This window comes from Gorilla gorilla, chromosome 2 (assembly GCF_029281585.2).
Source record: "Gorilla gorilla gorilla isolate KB3781 chromosome 2, NHGRI_mGorGor1-v2.1_pri, whole genome shotgun sequence".
Lineage (NCBI taxonomy): Eukaryota > Metazoa > Chordata > Mammalia > Primates > Hominidae > Gorilla > Gorilla gorilla.
In genome coordinates this window covers 79,180,583-79,199,735 of record NC_086017.1, presented here as the reverse complement: position 1 = coordinate 79,199,735, position 19,153 = coordinate 79,180,583, and the positions used below count along the sequence as shown (strand labels likewise).

General features: G+C 42.3%; 1 protein-coding gene across 4 annotated transcripts in view; it reads left to right on the top strand.

Moving 5' to 3' along the window:
- The window catches only part of FRMD4B (FERM domain containing 4B), a 369,354-nt gene that overhangs the window by 229,034 nt on the left and 121,167 nt on the right, over positions 1-19,153 (top strand). For all 4 annotated transcript variants that reach the window (XM_055383373.2, XM_055383374.2, XM_004035874.5 and 1 more), the window contains 2 exons: positions 1,986-2,080; positions 10,913-11,005. In XM_055383373.2, coding sequence (XP_055239348.2) covers positions 1,986-2,080; positions 10,913-11,005 — 188 coding nt within the window. The remainder of the gene's footprint in view (positions 1-1,985; positions 2,081-10,912; positions 11,006-19,153) is intronic.

The window sequence follows — 19,153 nt, the reverse complement described above, 5'->3', positions numbered from 1 at the left end:
AGGCTTCTCCATTATCTTTGCCTCAAAGCCAATGACTCAGAATTGATCAAGGGGAAAAAAGCATCTTCAAAGTCAGAAAACTTGGTCCATATGTTAAAGTAATTATAGCCTGGTGACATGGATTCAGAGACACTTGAGTTCCAATCTCAGCTTGACACTTAATAGCTCTGTGACCCTGGGAAATTGACTTTACTTCTCTGAGCCTCTTGCCGGTAAATTGGGAACCGTAGTACTTCCTGAAAGGATTATTGTGAGGTGAGAATCAGTCTGCCACTGTCCAGCTACATGGCATTGTGCAAGTGAAATACCCAGTTTCATTAGCTGTGAACTGCCTAGGCTTCTCAGAAGAATTATGGTTAAAAATCAAGCTAGATTATATATGTGAGTGAAATCTCTTTGTAAAATATATGGCACTATATAAGTGATGATATAGATATACATATTTTTTTTTTCAGACGGAGTCTTGCTCTGTTGCCCAGGCTGGAATGCAGTAGCATAATCTCAGCTCACTGCAACCTCTGCCTCCCGGGTTCAAGTGATTCTCCTGACTCAACCTCTTGAGTACAGGCCACCACCACCTTGCCGGGGTAATTTTTGTATTTTTAGTAGAGACAGGGTTTCACCATGTTGGCCAGGCTGGCCTCGAACTCCTGACCTCAAGTGATCCACCCTCCTCAGCCTCCCAAAATGCTGGGATTACAGGCGTGAGCCACTGCGCCCAGCCAAGCGATGATACTTTTATTGTTGATGCTTCTCTTTCTATTCACCCAACACTCTGGACCAAGAGTCTTTAAAAATTGTGAAAGTCCCTGCGGACGGGCCACACCTACAGCTAGCCTAGAATTTTCTCCTCTAACAAAACCTAAATTCTTTTCTCTTCTGAGGCCTGTCCCTAGCCCACTATGCTTAGGCTTCAATTAGAGTGAAATAGTACAGTCAACAGTAGCTTTGCCCAAGTAGACCTTTAGTCTAGATGTCTGCCTGTTTCTTTTCTTTTTTTCTTTAAATCATGTCCATTTTTATCCCCAACAGCCATCGTAATATACCCTAAGCTGTTTGGCTCAAAGTTCAGAAAGAATCCATCCAGAGTGCCCTCCTGCAAGCATTCCCCTTTTCTTCCCCAGTCCCTCCAAATCCAGCATCAATTATCACTCCAGGCATTCTGGCTGGTTCCAAGCCCATGCTTCTTCTCAGCAGATCCAGAGCGTCCCAAAAGCTTATAGATTACATCCTTCTTCTAATAGGTGCTCATTACTGTTGATGATGATGTGTGGAATGGGTACAATTTCTCTATCTCAGGAAGGAAAAGCTTAGGCTTTAGAAGGAGACAGACTAGGTTCAAATCCCTGCCCTTACTAACAATGTAACATCAAGCAAGGTGCTTAACTACTCTGGGCCTTGGTTGACTCATTTGTAAAATGGAAATAAAAAGCCCTACCTCATAGCTCATTATAAGGATTAAATGGCAATGGGATATAAGTTCAGCATAATAAATGGTAACTATTATTATTATTATTATTATTAATATTTTCATCAGTAGCCCCACAGCTTTGAGTCTTGGGCTTCTTCAACTGGCCACCAACAAGCAAAATGTTTCCTGCAATCTTTTATATATCACAGATAACCAAGCAGCAAGGTGTTTAATATTCCTTGTCTTGGGCATTAGCACCACGTTACATATAAAAGAGTATTTTTTCCAAAACATCTTAGTAAGTGCACCTTAGAGGGAAAATATAAGGTGCTTGAGTGAATTGCAAATACATGAAAATGATAGTCTCACTGATATTCCCATTCCCATCTCTTCTCCTTCCCACAATTCTTAAAGAATTGTCTATAGTACATCAACCTAATCCACAAACAAGGGCAAGTAATAAAGAAACAAGCAAATAAAAAAAAGCTACTTTAAACGATTTAGGGCAGAGGAAGGTGGTAGCAGTAAGAGAGAGGCAACCAAATTGCTTCTAACCAGATTTTTATTTTGACAGCCCAAACTTCTAGCAAGAGAGTTGCTGGACCTAGTGGCTTCACATTTCAACCTGAAAGAAAAGGAGTATTTTGGAATAACATTCATAGATGACACGTAAGTCCTTTAATAGTTTTAGTTTCTTTACCTTTTGCCTGGGCTACCTACTTGCTGTCTTCCATGATTAACAAAAAAGGAAATAAGTCCTCCAGCATTCAGAACGTGTCCTGCTTAGCTAAAGGTTTTTTAATATGCGATTTTTCTCCTAGGATTATTGCAAAGGGAGAAGAAAAGGGATACTGACCATTTTAGGAACTCAAAATATTGTTCTAAATGTTTTAGAAATGTGTAGTAATGAGTTTGTTATTCCCGATTACAGTGTATCTTCTCATGTCTTTGAATGTGATTGTGCTTGCTAATTTAGCTTATATGGTAGAAATATTAGATATTTACTCACATCTTGAAACTGAGTGGATGTGTTGGTGTTGGTGGCAAGAGAGCTTAAAGGCAAATTTGTGGCCCACTAAAAAACATGTATACAGTTTAATATGGAATGAACTTTTAAACTACCACTTAGGTCCATTTTATGTTGCCTTCTCAACTATCTTTTTCTTTTTTTTTTTCCACTTTTGCCTTTTATGCTAAGTTGTTGAATGTTGTATATATTTGTCAATAATATATACGCTCCCCAAAACAAGGCAGGTAAATAAAAATAAATTCATGAGAATTTAACACTCTAAGCAAATGTGTTTGGATTTACTAGCTCTTTTCTCTCTCTGTGTGTGTGTGTGTGTGTGTGTGTGTATGTGTTTGTCTGTGTGTATCTGTCTGTCTTTTTTATGGCAGCCCAATTTGCCTACATTATATGCAGCCTGATACATTATCAGAGGAATCCTTCCACTTTCTGCAGATAATTTCCAAAGAGCTCCTTAAATGTTAAAATGCAAGAAGATGTGTTCCAGACATAAAATATGTTGGCCAACCATCCAGCATTCTTTTCATGATGCTGCCAATTTAAATATTGTTCAGTTCTTTAGTTTAATCAGGTGGAAAATCATCTCAAGAAGGAGTTAATTTGCTTTTAACACCTTGTGGCTTCTGATTGTTCCCAGCCTGGGTGGGCTGTGAGCCTAGGACCTCCAGGATATGCCAGCGGGCTCAGGACTTGCGCTGTGCAAAAACCAGGCAGCTGAATTATCAGGAGGAATAGAAAAAAACCTGAAAACGTGATTCTGGACTGAGGATGTTTCCCAAAGAGGGCTCAACAAGGCAGAAGAGAGTACACTAGACATCTCTCACCTCACTCTGAATCACTCAACAGCTACCATTTGAGAGGCTCTGTGTGACCTGTCCTCTACGGGATGAAATGGGAAATGCCGACATGCATAGCCAGCACCAGCTCCTGCGAATCAGTGATTGAACAAGCACACACATAGGCTGAATCCAAATGTGGGTGAAATCATAGCAAACAGTATAAGACATAAAGCCATAAATATACAATGGCTAGGTTATATGGTATAAACTGTAACTGCTATAAGCACTATAATTTAGGCAGAGGTCACATAGAATAGGGGTTAACAGCATGAATATTGGAGTAATTTATTCATTGAAAAAATATTGGCTGGGTGTGATAGTTCACACTTGTAATCCCCGCACTTTGGAGGGCCGAGATGGGCAGATCCCCTGAGTCCAGGAGTTTCAGAGTCACCTAGGCAACATAGGGAGACCCCATCTCTACAAACAAAAAAAAAAAATCAGCCAGGTATGGTGACACATCTGTAGTCCCAGCTACTCGGGAGGCTGAGGTGGGAGGACAACTTGAGCCCAGGAGGTTGAGGCTGCAGTGAGCTATGATGATGGCACTACTGCCGTCCAGCCTGGGCGACAGAGTGAGACCTTGTCTCAAGTATATATATATATTTACATTAAGAGTGGCTCACACCTGTAATCCTAGCACTTTTGGAGACCAAGGGAGGGAGTATTGCATGAGGCCAGGAGTTCAAGACCAGCCTAGGCAACATAGTGAGACCCCCATCTCTACCAAAATAAAAAAAAAATTAAAAATCAGCCAGGTGTGGTGATGTGCAACTCCAGTCCTAGCCACTCAGGAGGCTGAGGCTGAGGTGGGAGGATTGCATGAGCCTAGGAGTTCAAGGCTACAGTGAGTTTATGATCATGCCACTGCACACCAGCCTAGGCAATAGAGCAAGACCCCATCTCTAAAAATAGAAAATAAAATATTTTTTGAATGCCCACTCAATGCCAGGTGTTGTTCTAGATCACAAGGATTCAGCTAGGAGTAACACAGACAAGGCCCGTGCTTTTATGGAGCTCATATTGCAATGCTATAGTCTAGCATAACAAGTAAACAAACAGATAAATCAAAGGAATATCAGCAATTATAAGTGCACTGAAGAACATAAAAGGCCATGACCAAGAAAACTTGGGGTCAGTTTTAGACAGGGTGGGCTAGGACAGGATCTAGGAGGTGACATGTAATGAAAAGCAAGAGCCAGTTCTGCAAAAATTTGGGGAGGCATTACAAACAAAAACCAGTGCAAAAGTCCTGAGGTGGGGCTAAGCATGACTTTTGTGATTTGTTTTTTGCGAAAGAAAAAACAAGGCTGGGCACAGTGGCTCACACCTCTAATCCCAGCACTTTGGGAGGCTGAGGCAGTCAGATCACTTGAGCCAAGGAATTCCAGACCAGCCTGGGCAACATGGTGAAACCCCATCTCTACTAAAAATACAAAAACATTAAGGGGGCATGATGGTGCACACCTGTAGTCCCAGCTCCTCGGGAGGCTTAGGTGGGAGGATTGCGTGAGCCCAGAAAGTGGAGGTTGCAGTGAGCCATGATCTCACCACTGCACTCCAGCCCAAGTGACAGAGTGAGATCCTGTCCCAAACAAACAAACAAAAAAAAAGCCAGTGTGATGAGAGTACAGAGATTAAGAGGGAAAGTGGTACAGGAGGAGAGTTGAGAGGGAGGTAGGAGCAGGTATCAGAGAATCTTGATAGCTAGCTGTGTGACCTTAGATCAGTTACTTAACATCTCTGACACTCAAGTTTTCTCATCTGTATGCTGGACATAATAACAGTGCCTTATATAGTATGTACTACATAAGGCACCTATAATAGGGTACTAGTATTCAATACTATTAAATCAGGTAAGGTATGCAGAGCATATAGCACCGGCCCACAATAAAAGGGAGCTGTCATCCCAATGTACTGCAGTAAGGGCGTGTTAAGAAGGAAACTGAAGGAGGACTGGAGTAGGCGTCACACAGACGAGTAAGTAAAATTGGATCTTGCAGGTAAGGTAGACTTTAAATAGATGGGAGGGGAGATGAGAGGTGACATTCTAGGCAAGAGTTATTTTGTGGGCAAATGCATGAACATGGCAATGAACAAGGTACATTTGCCCAAGGGTGAAGACGTTGGCCTGATCGTGGGGACAAGATCATAGGTGAGCCTTGTTAGTCACACAGATGGAGGAGGCACACCCAGTCCATGGAAGGATGTTATAGGGAGGAGGAATGTGGCTTTGACTTGCAGTGTCAGAGGTCCCTCAGACTGCAAGGTTTGTGGCAGACTGGAAAAGAGGGTCCTGGCCACATGGGAGGCTTCAGGAAAAGCTCCAAGCTCAGTTGAATATAAACCAGACAGTGCATAAGTAAGGGGTTCAGACTGTAAGACCTTCTCTTCAGAAAGAAAAGAAATAGTAGGCCGGGTGTGGTGGCTCACGCTTGTAATCTCAACACTTTGGAGGCTGAGGAGGGTGGATCACCTGAGGTCAGGAGTTTGTGACCAGCCTGGGCAACACGGCAAAACCCCGTCTTACTAAAAATACAAAAATTAGCTGGGCGTGGTGGTGGGCGCCTGTAATCCCAGCTACTCAGGTACCTGAGGCATGAGGATCACTTAAACCCAGGAGGTGGAGGTTGCAGTGAACTGAGATTGTGCCACTCCAGCCTGGGTGACAAAGCAAGACACTGTCCAAAAAGGAAAAGAAAAGGAATAATAGGAATGACTTCCTTCAGTTATTTGGGCCACCCTTCTCGTTGTCTACACTGAGATTTCTTTCTCAAAACTACACTGGGAGAAGAATGGTTCACACAGCCTTTTTCCCAGTTACCTCCTTTGGTTCAACCGAAGGAGGTAACTATAGTTATGGTCTTTCCAAGAACCCCGGCTCCAAAATGTCCTCTGTGCACTCCCCTGCAAGTGACGACAGAGTCTCTTTTTGAATTATGACCAGTTTGGGGAGGTGTCTCCTGGCTCTAGTCGTGTTTATTTTCAGAAGAAGTATGAGCGGGGCTGTTGAGGGGGTGGAAATTGGCCATTTCTACCTTTCTGGGGAGCGGGCCTGGAAAATTGCTTATGTCTAAGGGTGTCTCCTTGGAATGTCTTGGTCACAAGCCTAGTTCTTTTTCTTTGGTAAATATTTTTGGAAAGTATTTTCTTTCAGCACTTTCCTCCTGCCTCCCTTTGCCCCCGTAAAACCACTGAGTGAGGGCCCTCCCAGGATGCCGTCTGAGTTTATTTTCCAGCCTAGATGCCACATGCGTCTTTTGTCTTTGGTAAAGCTGAAAGGAACATTTTGTCAATGAAAGTAGCTACTGTCTACAACTCATCCACAGGCCAAGAGGAGAAACGGAAAAATAGACGGCAATTACGCAATAAAAGCAGTGATGATGACCAACAACAACAGGTCACGTTACTGGGAGAGGGATAGCGTTTCTGAGATTACGCTTGTTAGGGCCTCGCGCAGCTCTGTGTGCAAAGTTAGTCTTTCACCCCTAGAGGGCAGTCACGGCCCTCCTGAGGCACCAGCCCTTCAGGTCACCATAATGGTTCCATCTCTTCACCCATTTCACTTTTTGTTTTGCCTTCTCATGTTTTGAAAGGCTTTGCTAAATAAGCTTTGTTTACCAAGAAATAACAGATAGACTTTACAACACAACTGTGACTTTTGATCACTGTCCCTTCCAATGGGACTGTGACAATGGGCCTTCTGTTGATGCAATTCTAGCCAAAAATAAAACTTGCTTTGTGGTTGGTCTGCACTCCTGAGAGGGGTAGATATGATTGTCTTTTTAAGATATTGGTTAGATCTATTATATTTGCTGATGGGAAAATTTGACAAAAGCAAGTTATAAGCAATAAGTAACCTTGATTATATTTCAGTGGTAGAATTATGGGCATTTTTTTTTAAATTCTTCTAGACTTTTTCCTATTGATGAGATTGCGGGTGGATTTTTTAAAATCTAATTTGTAATTTATCCTTTTAAAAAACTATTTCTTATAATATATGCATGAATATCTTCTTTAATGTCATGGTTGAGTCCAGTCCCTTTTGATTACTTTCCCACTGCAACTGTAGTTTCTTCCACAGAGGTAACCAGTACTAGCAAGTTGCTGTGTGACTCTCCAGAAATATATCTAAAAATGTTCATCAATATTTAATAGTGTTTCGAATGTGCATCTGTGGTTAACATAATTGGTTTATGCTGTATATGTTTTTGTACAACTTGCTTCATTCATTCATAGACACCATTCCATGCAAGTTCATACAAATATACATTATGCTTTCAATTTATTTTTAGAGACAGGGTCTCTCTCTGTTTCCCAGGCTGGAGTGCAGTGGCATGATCATAGCTCACTGTAGCCTTGAACTTCTGGGCTCCAGTGATCCTCCTGCCTCAACCTCCTGAAATGCTGAGATTACAGGTGTGAGCCACCATGTCTAGCCTATTATGCTTTTAAAATGATACATCTTTCCTAAGAAAACTTTTGAGATCTGATACTATAAAATATGTTATGTATTTTAAGACACACATTTAAACGTCTGTGAAATTGGGATGTGTCTTTATATGAGTGGCATCCTAAAGTTGATGAAATAGAGTGTAAGACTCTCTTAACGTCAGTCTCCTATCTTATTTTGTTTTACACACAAAAGCAGTAGTTCTAAGGACCTTCCCTTGTGTTACTTAATCAGCTTATTTATCTTTATAATATTCTTGCAAGGAAAGCTGGAAACAGGTATCAGAAGCCTTGTCTTGTAACTATGGAAACAAAGACACACTCTTTCCAGCATTTAACCTGCTGAGTATCAGAGACTGAGTCAGAAGTCATTATAAAAGCTGATTCAACCCTCTGGTCTCATTTTCTCCAGTACTGAAAGTCCCGGGTACTTTTATATACAAGTCCACTGGGTGGGGTGGTGGGTGGGGGCAAGAAGAAAGGAAGCCCTGGATTCAAATCCCAGCTCTAGCACTTTCCTCACTGGCTTATTGTAAAATATAGCTTTAATGTATAAAGAGTTCCAGCTTGGTTGGCACAGAGTCATTACTCGATAGAGACTAGCTATTGTTATTATTACTACTACTCATATTATTATTTATGCTCATTTTTCCTGTTTACTTATAATGAATACAGCTTAGAATTTTCTGATTTTGTTTTTTAATTTTTTACTCAAGGACCAAAATAGGTTTGAAAATGTCTTCTGGCCCATTATATATTTTATTACATTTTGACACGCTATCCCACCACCATCAGCATGTTCTTAGATTGAATTTTATGTAAGCAAGTAAAAGAGGGTCTATGCCCTCTGGGAATTCACAGCCTAAAACGGATGGACTAGTTGGACAACCTCGGAAAAGGCACGTAAACATTTCTGAGCCCCAGTGTCATCAATCCTTTTGATCCCTCGGTGGTCAAAATCTAGAAACAACTGTTTATGAACTTGGTGAGGCTCTTGAGTAAATAAAATAAACAAGTACGTGCTTAAATCTCAGTAAGCCCATAATATATATACAGAAGTGGCACTCAGAGAGTATTCAGCCCTGTACTGTTTTTTTTTTTTTTTTTTTTTTTTGAGATGGAATCTTGCTCTGTTGCGCAAGCTGGAGTGTAGTGGCACGACCTCGGCTCACTGCAACCTCCGCCTTCTGGCTTCAAGTGATTCTCCTGCCTCAGCCTCCCAAGTAGCTGGGATTAGAGGCACCCGCCACCATGCCCAGTGAATTTTTGTATGTTTAGTAGAGACGGGGTTTCACCATGTTGGCCAGGCTGATCTTAAACTCCTGACCTCAAGGGATCTGCCCACCTCGGCCTCCCAAAGTGCCAAAGTGCTGGGATTACAGGCATGAGCCACTGTGCCCGGCCTTTTTTTTTTTTTTTTTTTTTTTTTTTTGAGACAAGTTATCCCTCTGTTGTCCAGACTAGGGTGCAGTAGCACAATCATAGCTCACTGCAGCCTCAAACTCCTGGGCTCGAGCAATCCTCCCACTTTAGCCAATCCTCCCACCTCAGCCTCCTAAAGTGCTGGGATTAGAGGCATGAGCCACTGTGCCTAGCACCAACCCTGTACTTTTTTAAAAAGCTGTGGTATTGTTATGTGTCTGGTTTTTTGTTTTTGTTTTTGCTTTTGTTTTGAGACAGGGTCTCATTCTGTTGCCTAGGCTGGAATGCAGTGGCACGATCACGGCTCACTGCAGCCTTGACTTCCCTGGGCCCAAGTGATCCTCCCACTTCAGCCTCCATAGTAGCTGGGACAACAGGCATGCACCACCACACTAGGCTAATTTTTTTCTGTATCCTTTGTAGAAATCGGGTTTCACCATGTTGCCCAGGCTAGTCTCAAATTCCTGGGCTCAAGCAATCTGCCTGCCTTGGCCTCCCAAGTGCTAGGATTACAAGTGCTAGACGTGAGCCACCACACCCAGCCTGTGTGTTTTATTTCATTGAACCAGAAGTTTTCTCCTTCTTGATTATCTAAAATATTTCATATTTCATAAAAATTTAATATTAACATATAGCCTAGTTTTTTACCTCAAAAGTCAACTAGTGTTATCGGTTTTTTGTTTTTTCTCTCAGATTTTTGTAATATATACATGCACATATGTATGTTTGTTCTTTGTTTAATTTTAAAAATCGCCATATACTTGCTGTTATGCATCTTGCTTTTTCATTTAATATCGTATCTTGGAAATTGTTCAAAATAAGTTTATAAAGAGGCTCCCTGGCTTTTTTTTTTTTTTTTCAAGACAGGGTCTGGTTATGTTGCCCAGGCTGGAGTACAGTGGCTGTTCACAGCTGTGATCATGGCACACTGCAGCCTCAAACACCTGGGCTCGAGCGATCATCCTGCGTCAGTTTCCTGAATAACTGGGACTACATATGTGTGCCACCACACCCGTGTTCTTCAGCGTATTTTATGGCTGCATTGTATTTCACTCTATAGTTTTTTTTGTTTGTTTGTTTGTTTTGGGGGGTTTTGCTTGTTTGTTTGTTTTTTAGACGGAGTTTCACTCTAACAGGGGATGTTGCCCAGGCTGGAGTGCAATGGTGCAATCTCGGCTCACTGCAACCTCTGCCTCCCGGGTTCAAGCGATTCTCCTGCCTCAGCCTCCCAAGTAGCTGGGATTACAGGCACGTGCCACCATTCCTGGCTAATTTTTTTTTATTTTAGTAGAGACAGGGTTTTACCATGTTAGCCAGGCTGGTCTCAAACTCCTGACCTCAGGTGATCTGCCCGCCTCAGCCTCCCAAAGTGCTGGGATTACAGGCATGAGCCACTGTGCCTGCCCACTCTATAGTTTTAAATAATTTTTTTAAACAATATCCTCTTGGACATCGAAGTTATTTCCACCCCTTTTCCTATTTCAAATGTTGCTACAGTGAGTGATTTCATGTACAAATTATTTCTCACATGTGCAAGTTTACCTTGATATACTCCTGGAAATGGAAATGCTGGTTCAGAAGCAAGTGCTTTCATAGTTTTGAAAGAAATTGCTGAGTTGGTCTCATTACCAGTTGTAACAGGTTGTGCTCCTACCATTGGTGTATGAAAGCAACTATTTCGCCACAGCTTTGCCAACACTGTATGTTGTTGAACTTTTCTGACTTTCTGTTGAATCCTTTTTCTTTGCTTTGCTCTCACAGAGGTCAGCAGAACTGGCTGCAGTTAGATCACCGAGTTCTTGACCACGATTTGCCTAAGAAACCAGGCCCAACCATTTTGCACTTTGCTGTGAGGTATGTATCCACAGACCCAGTTAGCATCCCTCTTTTTTTGCTGTTATTTTTGGGTTTTTATGTGTTTTCTTTTCTATTTTTTACATTTCTGGTGATTAGAGATAGCAAATAAAAAGAGAAGAGACCTATCAGAACATTATCATGTGAAGGAGATTCTCTACTGTCTTGGTCTGAGGACCAAGTTACCATAGATACTGTAGAGCTGTTTTCTTTGAATATGAAGGATAGAGTTGCCTTCCTTTATTCCTCAAAGCCTCTTAGAAATCAATTTAAAGCTGAAAAACATGGGTAATATATTTTAATACATAAGACTGTTTCTCACTCATCAGATTCTTAAGATTCTCATTCTTTGAAATGTGACAAACATTTGCTATTACATTTTACGTAGCAATAATGTTTTCTACAGACTTAAAAATAATTGAATTCTGTACAATTTGATGCCTTAATTTGAATGGAGGATAAAATGCAAACAAATGCTCATGGAAAGAATTAACAGTACAGGGATCTGAATTGCATTCACATGCAGACAGACTGCTGAAAATAATGCAGAGTCCTTGACTTGTTCTCTGAGGTTTGCTTGGGCAAGTCACTTAACTGTATCCTGAAATGGATGCATTCAACTAAATCAGTAATTTCTCAAATCCACCTCATGATAGAACTATTTTTTTTAGTTCACATTCTAAGATAAATAAAATGTTATAAGACGTAATACCGGCCAGGCACAGTGGCTCATGACTGTAATTCCAGCACCTTGGGAGGCTGAGGCAGGTGGATCACTTGAGGTTAGGAGTTTGAGAACAGCCTGGCCAACATGGCAAAACCTCATCTCTACTAAAAATACACAAAAAAAATTAGCTGAACTTGGTGGTGTGTGCCTGTAATGCCAGCTACTCATGAGGCTGAGGCATAAGGATCGCTTGAACCCAGAGGCAGAGGTTACAGTGAGCCAAGATCATACCACTGCACTCCAGCCTGGACAATAGTGAGACTCCATCTCATAAACAAAACAAAAACAAAACAAAACAAAAAAACAAGAAGTAATACCTATATTTCTCTACCTAGCTTGAGGTGAAATCATTACTGATTGAGCTGAAAGCCCTCCTTATGTACTGACCCCCTCTCCCCACTTTCCTAAGTTTGATGAAAAATTTTATGATAAACTTTGCTCCCCTTCTTAGAAAAATAGGGTAAGTTGTTTGATGAATTAATTTTTTTTTCTTTGCAACCTGGGTGGAGATCTTTCCTTGGGTGTGTAAAAATCTATTTATTTAAGCATTTAGGCTATTTCTAGTTGTTATTAAAATTTGGGTTGCAGCTGGCCAGGCGCGGTGGCTCACGCCTGTAATCCCAGCACTTTGGGAGGCCGAGGTAGGCAGATCACTTGAGGTCAGGAGTATGAGACCAGCCTGGCCAACATGGGGAAACCCCATCTCTACTAAAAATACAAAAATTAGCCAGGCCTGGTGGTGGGCATCTGTAATCCCAGCTACTCCGGAGGCTGAGGCAGAATAGCTTGAACCCTGGAGGCGGAGGCTGCAGTGAGCCAAGATCACACTATTGCACTCCAGCATGGAGAACAGAGTGAGACTCCATCGCCAAAAAACAAAAACAAAAACAAAAAAAACCAATAGGTTGCACCTAGCATCCTTGCACTTTCATCTTTTGTGCATGTGGTGTAGTATTTATGTAGTGTTCCCTACTCAATGAAAGTGTTATGTCTTCAGAAAATCTAACAAGTACCATCTAGGTAGTAACCAGATTTGTGCAGATTATTTGACAGCTAATATCTGGTCTGTTTTGGGTCACAGAATACCAAAGGAGTAAACCCTATCTCCCTTTCTGTACAGTCATTCATAAGGCACTCTATCTTCTCCAAGCAGGTTCCTGAAATTCCAGAGTGGCCTGCTGCTTGTTCATGAGTTTCAGCACTTACTTGGAGTGTTATCTCAAGAGTGTCCCATAATCACTTCGCATTACTTTCCCCTAACTACTTGCATGTTTAAACCCTTATCAAGTTTTTAATTATTCACTTAGTTCTTCCTCCCAACAGTATAGTGAGATCATAATAGTCTTTGTTATTATTCCAATTAAGTAGTTGTTTTTACTCCAATTTAATTAAGGAAATGATAAAGGAAAAGCACACGCCAAAGAATTTTGTGAACTGACCGAGGTCACTGTGGAATGTAGCTGGTTCTATGGAGGTCTTGCAAATGGGGTTGTCTTGTGCTCCAGTGAAGTGAGTTGCTCCTCTGAGGGTCTCTAGCCTCCTATTTGGAGAAAACAGAACTATTGGTAAGATTTCTATCCCAGTAGACACCATCAACAAATCTCCAGGTTGCCTGTTTGACTGAAGAATAGAGAGCCAAAGATAGCATTTGGTTCTGTCTTGATGTTCGCTCATTTTAGGAGCCTCTGGAAGTGCAGGGGACCTCTTTTGAGATTGGGTACCTCACCTCTTGCGTCAGCACAGTACTGCTGCATGCACTGGAACACGGAGCACAGAAGCCCCTCGTTATGGACACCGAGATGTGTAGTCACCAAATGGTTAATGCACAATGAAAAAGAATTCCCTTCAGTGATAGCACATTAAAGCATGTGTACCACTGTTATTTTCAGTGCAAACAATTAGAAATATCCTAATGCCAACAATGAAGATAGGTTCAGTAGGTTATGGTGGCACTTTTATAGTAAACAATGAATCACTTTAACAAAAGAGATTAGATGAAAAAGTACATTGCAATTCAGAGCTTCTCCAGAAGGAGAGGCAGGGCATATCTGAATCATCTTGGGACATTTTTCAAACTACACAGTTACTCCCCTCCAACTCCACATTCCTGGCCCAGATTCTGATATAATGCCATGGAGAGAGGGGTGCATTGTTGGGTCCTCTCTCCACCCCTCCTCTTATAAATCATTCCTTTAATAAGTCACTGTTATCAGGGATGTTGTCATGTATCTCATCACTCATGCATCTTAGGAGATAAGATACATTATATCTGAAAAAGATAGGGAATGAGTGTCCTTCTGTAAAACAGAGATTACTGTTTATGCCATGGAAAGTTCAGGTGATCACATTGAGGTTTTTTGAAGTTGGTATGTTTTATAAACCTATATAGATCTATAAATATTGAGAAAATTCCTGCAAGGAGCTACACCAAGCTATGAAGAAACATTTCTTCCTTCCTTCATTCATTATGTATTGGAGTTTTGCTACGTTGTGTTCTGCCCCATTCTAGGTCTGAAGACCCGATAGTGAAGAAGGCAAAAATCTCTACCATCATAGTCAGGATACACATAAACAAATGCATTCATTATATAATAACAGTTTGTCCATTCATCTGATAAATAGTTGCTGATTTCCTGCTATATGTCTGGCCCTATACTAGATGCTGGGAATATAGCAGTGGTAGAAGAAAATGACAAAATCCTGCAGCCATAAAGCACACGACCTAATGGAAAGAGACTGACACTAAGTAAAGTAAACCTGCAAAGTATCTTATGTGAGGGGTTATGGAGAAAACTCCATTAGGGAGGAGGAAAAGGGAATATTAGCAAAGCCGGGGCTGCATTTCTAAAAGCAGTGGTCAGGGAAGGCCTCTCAAAGAAGGTGGCATTGAGCAAAGGCATACAGCAGATGAGACAAGGACCCAGGACCCAGGCCCATTTCTGGGGAAGTTTCTTCCAGGCCAGGGGAACAGCAGGTGCACAGAAAGGTTGGCAAGAGCATGCCTGGTGTGTACCAGCCCCTGGAAGGAAGTCATGTATCTGGAGAGAACTTATAAAAGGGAGGTGAGTAGGAGTTGGCATGGGGTTGGCCTGTAGAGCATTGGGGCCTGCGGGTTTTGAGCTTGAGAGCATAACCAATTTCCATTTTAAACAGACTCACTCTGGCTGCTGGGTTGAGGACAGATCGGAACGGGGCAGGAGGGCACAGCAAGGCCAGTTAGTAAGCTGTTGCAATGGCCCAGGCCAGAGATGAGTGGGGTGGACCAGACTGAGTCTCACTCACTACGCATTCACTGGAGATGGTGCAAGTTGGTTATGAGAATTGAGGAGAGAGCAGGGGATACAAAATGATTTTGCAAAACATTATGCAAATGTAAGAAAATGTTTTATTTATTGTAGCATTTATGAAAAAGAAAAATTCCATGAGAACTTGCTCTCAAGAAGTTTTCTCTCTACTGAAATGTAGCATAAACTCTGCAGCAGGCCCTAGGCTATTTGAAAAGTATTGTCTCATTTACTCCTGAGCTAAACCCTGATGTCCTACAGATTTGAAGGGTTAATAAATATCTGGTTTATATCCCCCAGGATAGAGGGAGCAGCTCAGAAACATATGCTGCTTCTGCACAGAGAAAAGAAAATATTTAAAGCAAAGGCACGTAGTGTTCCCTTTATGACTTCAAGATTAAACCTTTGTCTTCTTTTTTCCAGTTATAAAATCTCAAAGAGGTGTGCTAAATATGTGTGTGACCTCAGTGTGTATAGACGCACCATAATTTATTTAGGTACCATAATTTATTTAACCAGTTCTCTATTTCCATGGGAGTCCAAACTCCCCCAGGTTTCTGGGGGACTTCCCCAGGCTGGGGGTTGTTATCTGGCTGCCATAAATTATATTCCACAAACATATGAGCCTCTTGGTAATGCAGCCCAGATGTGAACATTTGAAAGGCTTGACAGTGAGGAGCAAGCAAGCATTTAAATAGGAGTGCAGGGCCTTGGCGTGACCTCACTGGAAATGCTCATATTCCCTCAGAGGAGGTCAACCTGAGGTGGCTCAGGCTGGTACCACCCTGTTCCAGTCAAAGCCAGAATCTTGGCATCTTTCATCCCCTTTATGATTTTTTGTTGTTGTTGTTTTTCATTTCATTTGGTCTTCCCTCTTCTTCTCCCTTCTTTTCCTCCTCCTCTTTCCAAGTCACTTTTGCTGGGTCCTAGGACTGCATGTGTCCACTCAGTGGTACCCTAAAGCATTGTCTGCCACACTCAGGGCTGAGAGGAACTCACTTTCCTACTGTAGTAGGAAACCCGGAGGCAGACTGCTACCTCTGGGTGAAAATTGCTGCAAACATGGAGCTCTTGAAGTCAAGACTGCTGACTGCCTTCTCATCGCTCCTGGCCTGGTCTTTGGAACATTAGATCTTTAGAAAGAGTTTAACTCAAGAAAGCATCATGACTACAACCCGTGAGTCCTCATCATTCCACCAGAATTTTTTTAAAGAGAGCCAAATACACGTGACACATAAAGACAGACTGTAGTAAAGGGTAAGACTTATTGATATAGAAAGATGCTCCCAATATATTCTAGGTGAAAGAAGTAGACCATAAAAAGTCCATGCAATATGATAACACTCTTTGTAAAATATTTTATAAAAACATCTGTACAGATGGAAACTAAGTTTAAAATGTTAACAACAGTTAATCTCTAGGTAGAATGATTGTAGGGATGATTTTTATTTTCTTCTTTTTTGGTCATCTGTATTTTTTCCTACAATGAACATATTACTTGAGCAAATTTTTTTAATGCAGTTGTGAAAAGCGATAAGAGGAAGAAAGGATAAAATGTTTGTGACCAGATAACCATGCATTTGTTTAAAGCCATCAGACGGTAGGTGATTTACAATAATGAGAGGACTGGAAATTCATCTTTTCATGGAGGAATGTGATTTAAAGGCCCTGAGAAACAACTGATTCTCCTACTTAGGCTGAGCTGAGGTTACTTGAGGGAGGTGTGCAAGTTAGCCAGAGGTCTTTGCCCATCTGTCACACTCCCATCTGAATGCACAATACCCCAGACCATGGGTACTACAAAGGCCAGTTGCCTCAGTATCACCCATGACCCCTAACTGGCCCAGCCTATTCTGAACTTCCAGGCAGGCGTTTAATGGCCTTCATCTTTGAGGATCCAACATCCTAATTCACACAAGAGCTCAAGAAAGACACAGAATCCTCAGAAGCACATGCTCGATCATGATTCCAGTTTCTTACAGGATTCTATTTCTCGGTGTATTCCCTGGGCAAGTATCAGAAATTATTTTTAGAAATCTGCTCACTCCCCTTGCAAACCTTTCAGTCCTGTCTTTTGGTGGGTGTGCCTGTGTTCCCACAGTTTTAAAAAAACAGATGGGCCATGAATACTTAAAGGATGTGTGTTTTTGTCTGTCTGTGTGTGTGTGTCTCAGGACATTGAAGAGGCAACATCAAAAGTAAAGAAATCGTATTGTGGGGCTGGGTGCCACTCACGAGCAGTGACTCATGCTTGTAATCCCAGCACTTTGGGAGGCCGAGATGGGTGGATCACAAGGTCAGGAGTTCGAGAACAGCCTGGCCAACATGACGAAACCCCATCTTTACTAAAAGTACAAAAATTAGCCAGGCGTGGTGGTGCATACCTGTAGTCCCAGCTACGCAGGAGGCTGAGGCAGGAGAGTCACTTGAATCTGGGAGGCAGAGGTTGTAGTGAGCCAAGATCACAGCATTGCACTCCAGCCTGGGCAACAGAGCAAGACCCTGTCTCCAAAAGAAAAAAAGAAAGAAAGAAACCATATTGTGAAGGGTGAAAGAAGCTAGAGAACACGGAAATTAGAAGCTCGGTTTTCAATGCAAGGTTTCACTGCAGCAGCACTATTGACACTGAGGACCAGGCCATTCTTTGTAGTAGGGAGCTAAGCTGTGCTGTAGGATCTTTAGCAGCATCCCTGGTCTCCACTTACTGACGTCAATAATGCTCCCAGGCCAGCCCCCGTGGCTCACACCTGTAATCCCAGCACTTGGGGAGGCCAAGGCAGGTGGAGCACTTGAGTCCAGTTCAAGTCCAGCCTGGGCATCATGGCGAAACTCTGTCTCTACAAAAAATACAAAAATTAGCCTTGCATGGTAGTGCGTGCCTGCAGTCACAGCTACTCAGGAGGCTGAGGCAGGAGGATTGCTTCAGCCCAGGAAGTTGAGGCTGCAGTGAGCGGTGATCAGGCCACTGCACTCTAGCCCGGGCAGCAGAGCAAGACCCTGTCTCAAAATAATAACACTCCCCAAGTGCTGACAGTCAAATAATGTCTTCAGCATTGGTAAACACCCCCACCCAAACATTGAGAACAGAGCTTTAGCATCATTCTTAGGTTCATATTCCAGCTCTTCCACTTACTCACTATGTAGCTTCTGGCACCCTCTTGGGCCTGTTTCATCACCTATAAAATGAAGCTGGTGGTAGCACCCACCTACTTTGGGGGTTGTTGGAGGATTACAAGTGCTAACAGGTAATGTAGACCCTATATAAATGTTAACTATTTTTTATGTCCTAAATAACAGGCTGCCTCAACCACATGTTCAGTGGGCGAAACATTCTATCATGTTTCTGTCACAGCCTTTGAATATGAAAGATTTGGGATTGTCTGGCTTGGGTCTGACCCATTCCCCTTTGCACTGGGTGAAAGATCTTATCATTTATCTTCATTATTCACCGTGCCCAGATGTTACTTCCCCACTTTTCTCCGCTGCCTCCCCTCCCCACTCCCTCTCAAAGCATCTGTCCCTGCTTTCCTGTGGAGGACTAGAGCAGGCTGTTTTAAAGCAGAGGAGAGGCAAGCACTTGGAATTCACATGCCCCTGACACTTCAGGTTGCCTAGGGGAGAAGACTCTCTCCCCTTCCTGGCAGGTCACAGCAAGGCCCTGACTCTTTTGGGCCTCCAGCTCTTCTAGATAACTCAGAAAGAGTCATGCTGTGGGAAAGGAGCAAGAGGGCAGGTTCCTACAGGCTTACCAGGAGGCCCTCTCTGGTTCTAGCCATGTCTGGAAATTCAGAAATGAGGAAGAGCATTCCTGGCAGAGAAGCACATTGTAGAAGCAAACAGTGCTTCCCCTGGGAATTCTCCAAGACTGTTCCCCTCCCACAGATGAAAGGGAACATATTGGACTCCCATAAGCACTGCATAATAGCTTGCAGAAAGTGATGTGTTTGGAGAAAGTGAAATACACTTAAATTACACTTCAGCCTTCAGCATTATAAAGTGAGATATGACTACCTTGCAGGGTCATTACAAGCAATAAACAGAGATCTCCCCGCTCAGAATGTGGATGAGGATCTGATAGAAATCTACCTAGGCGTGTGGCTGCAGTTAAATGCCTGAAATTACTCATGGTGACTAAAA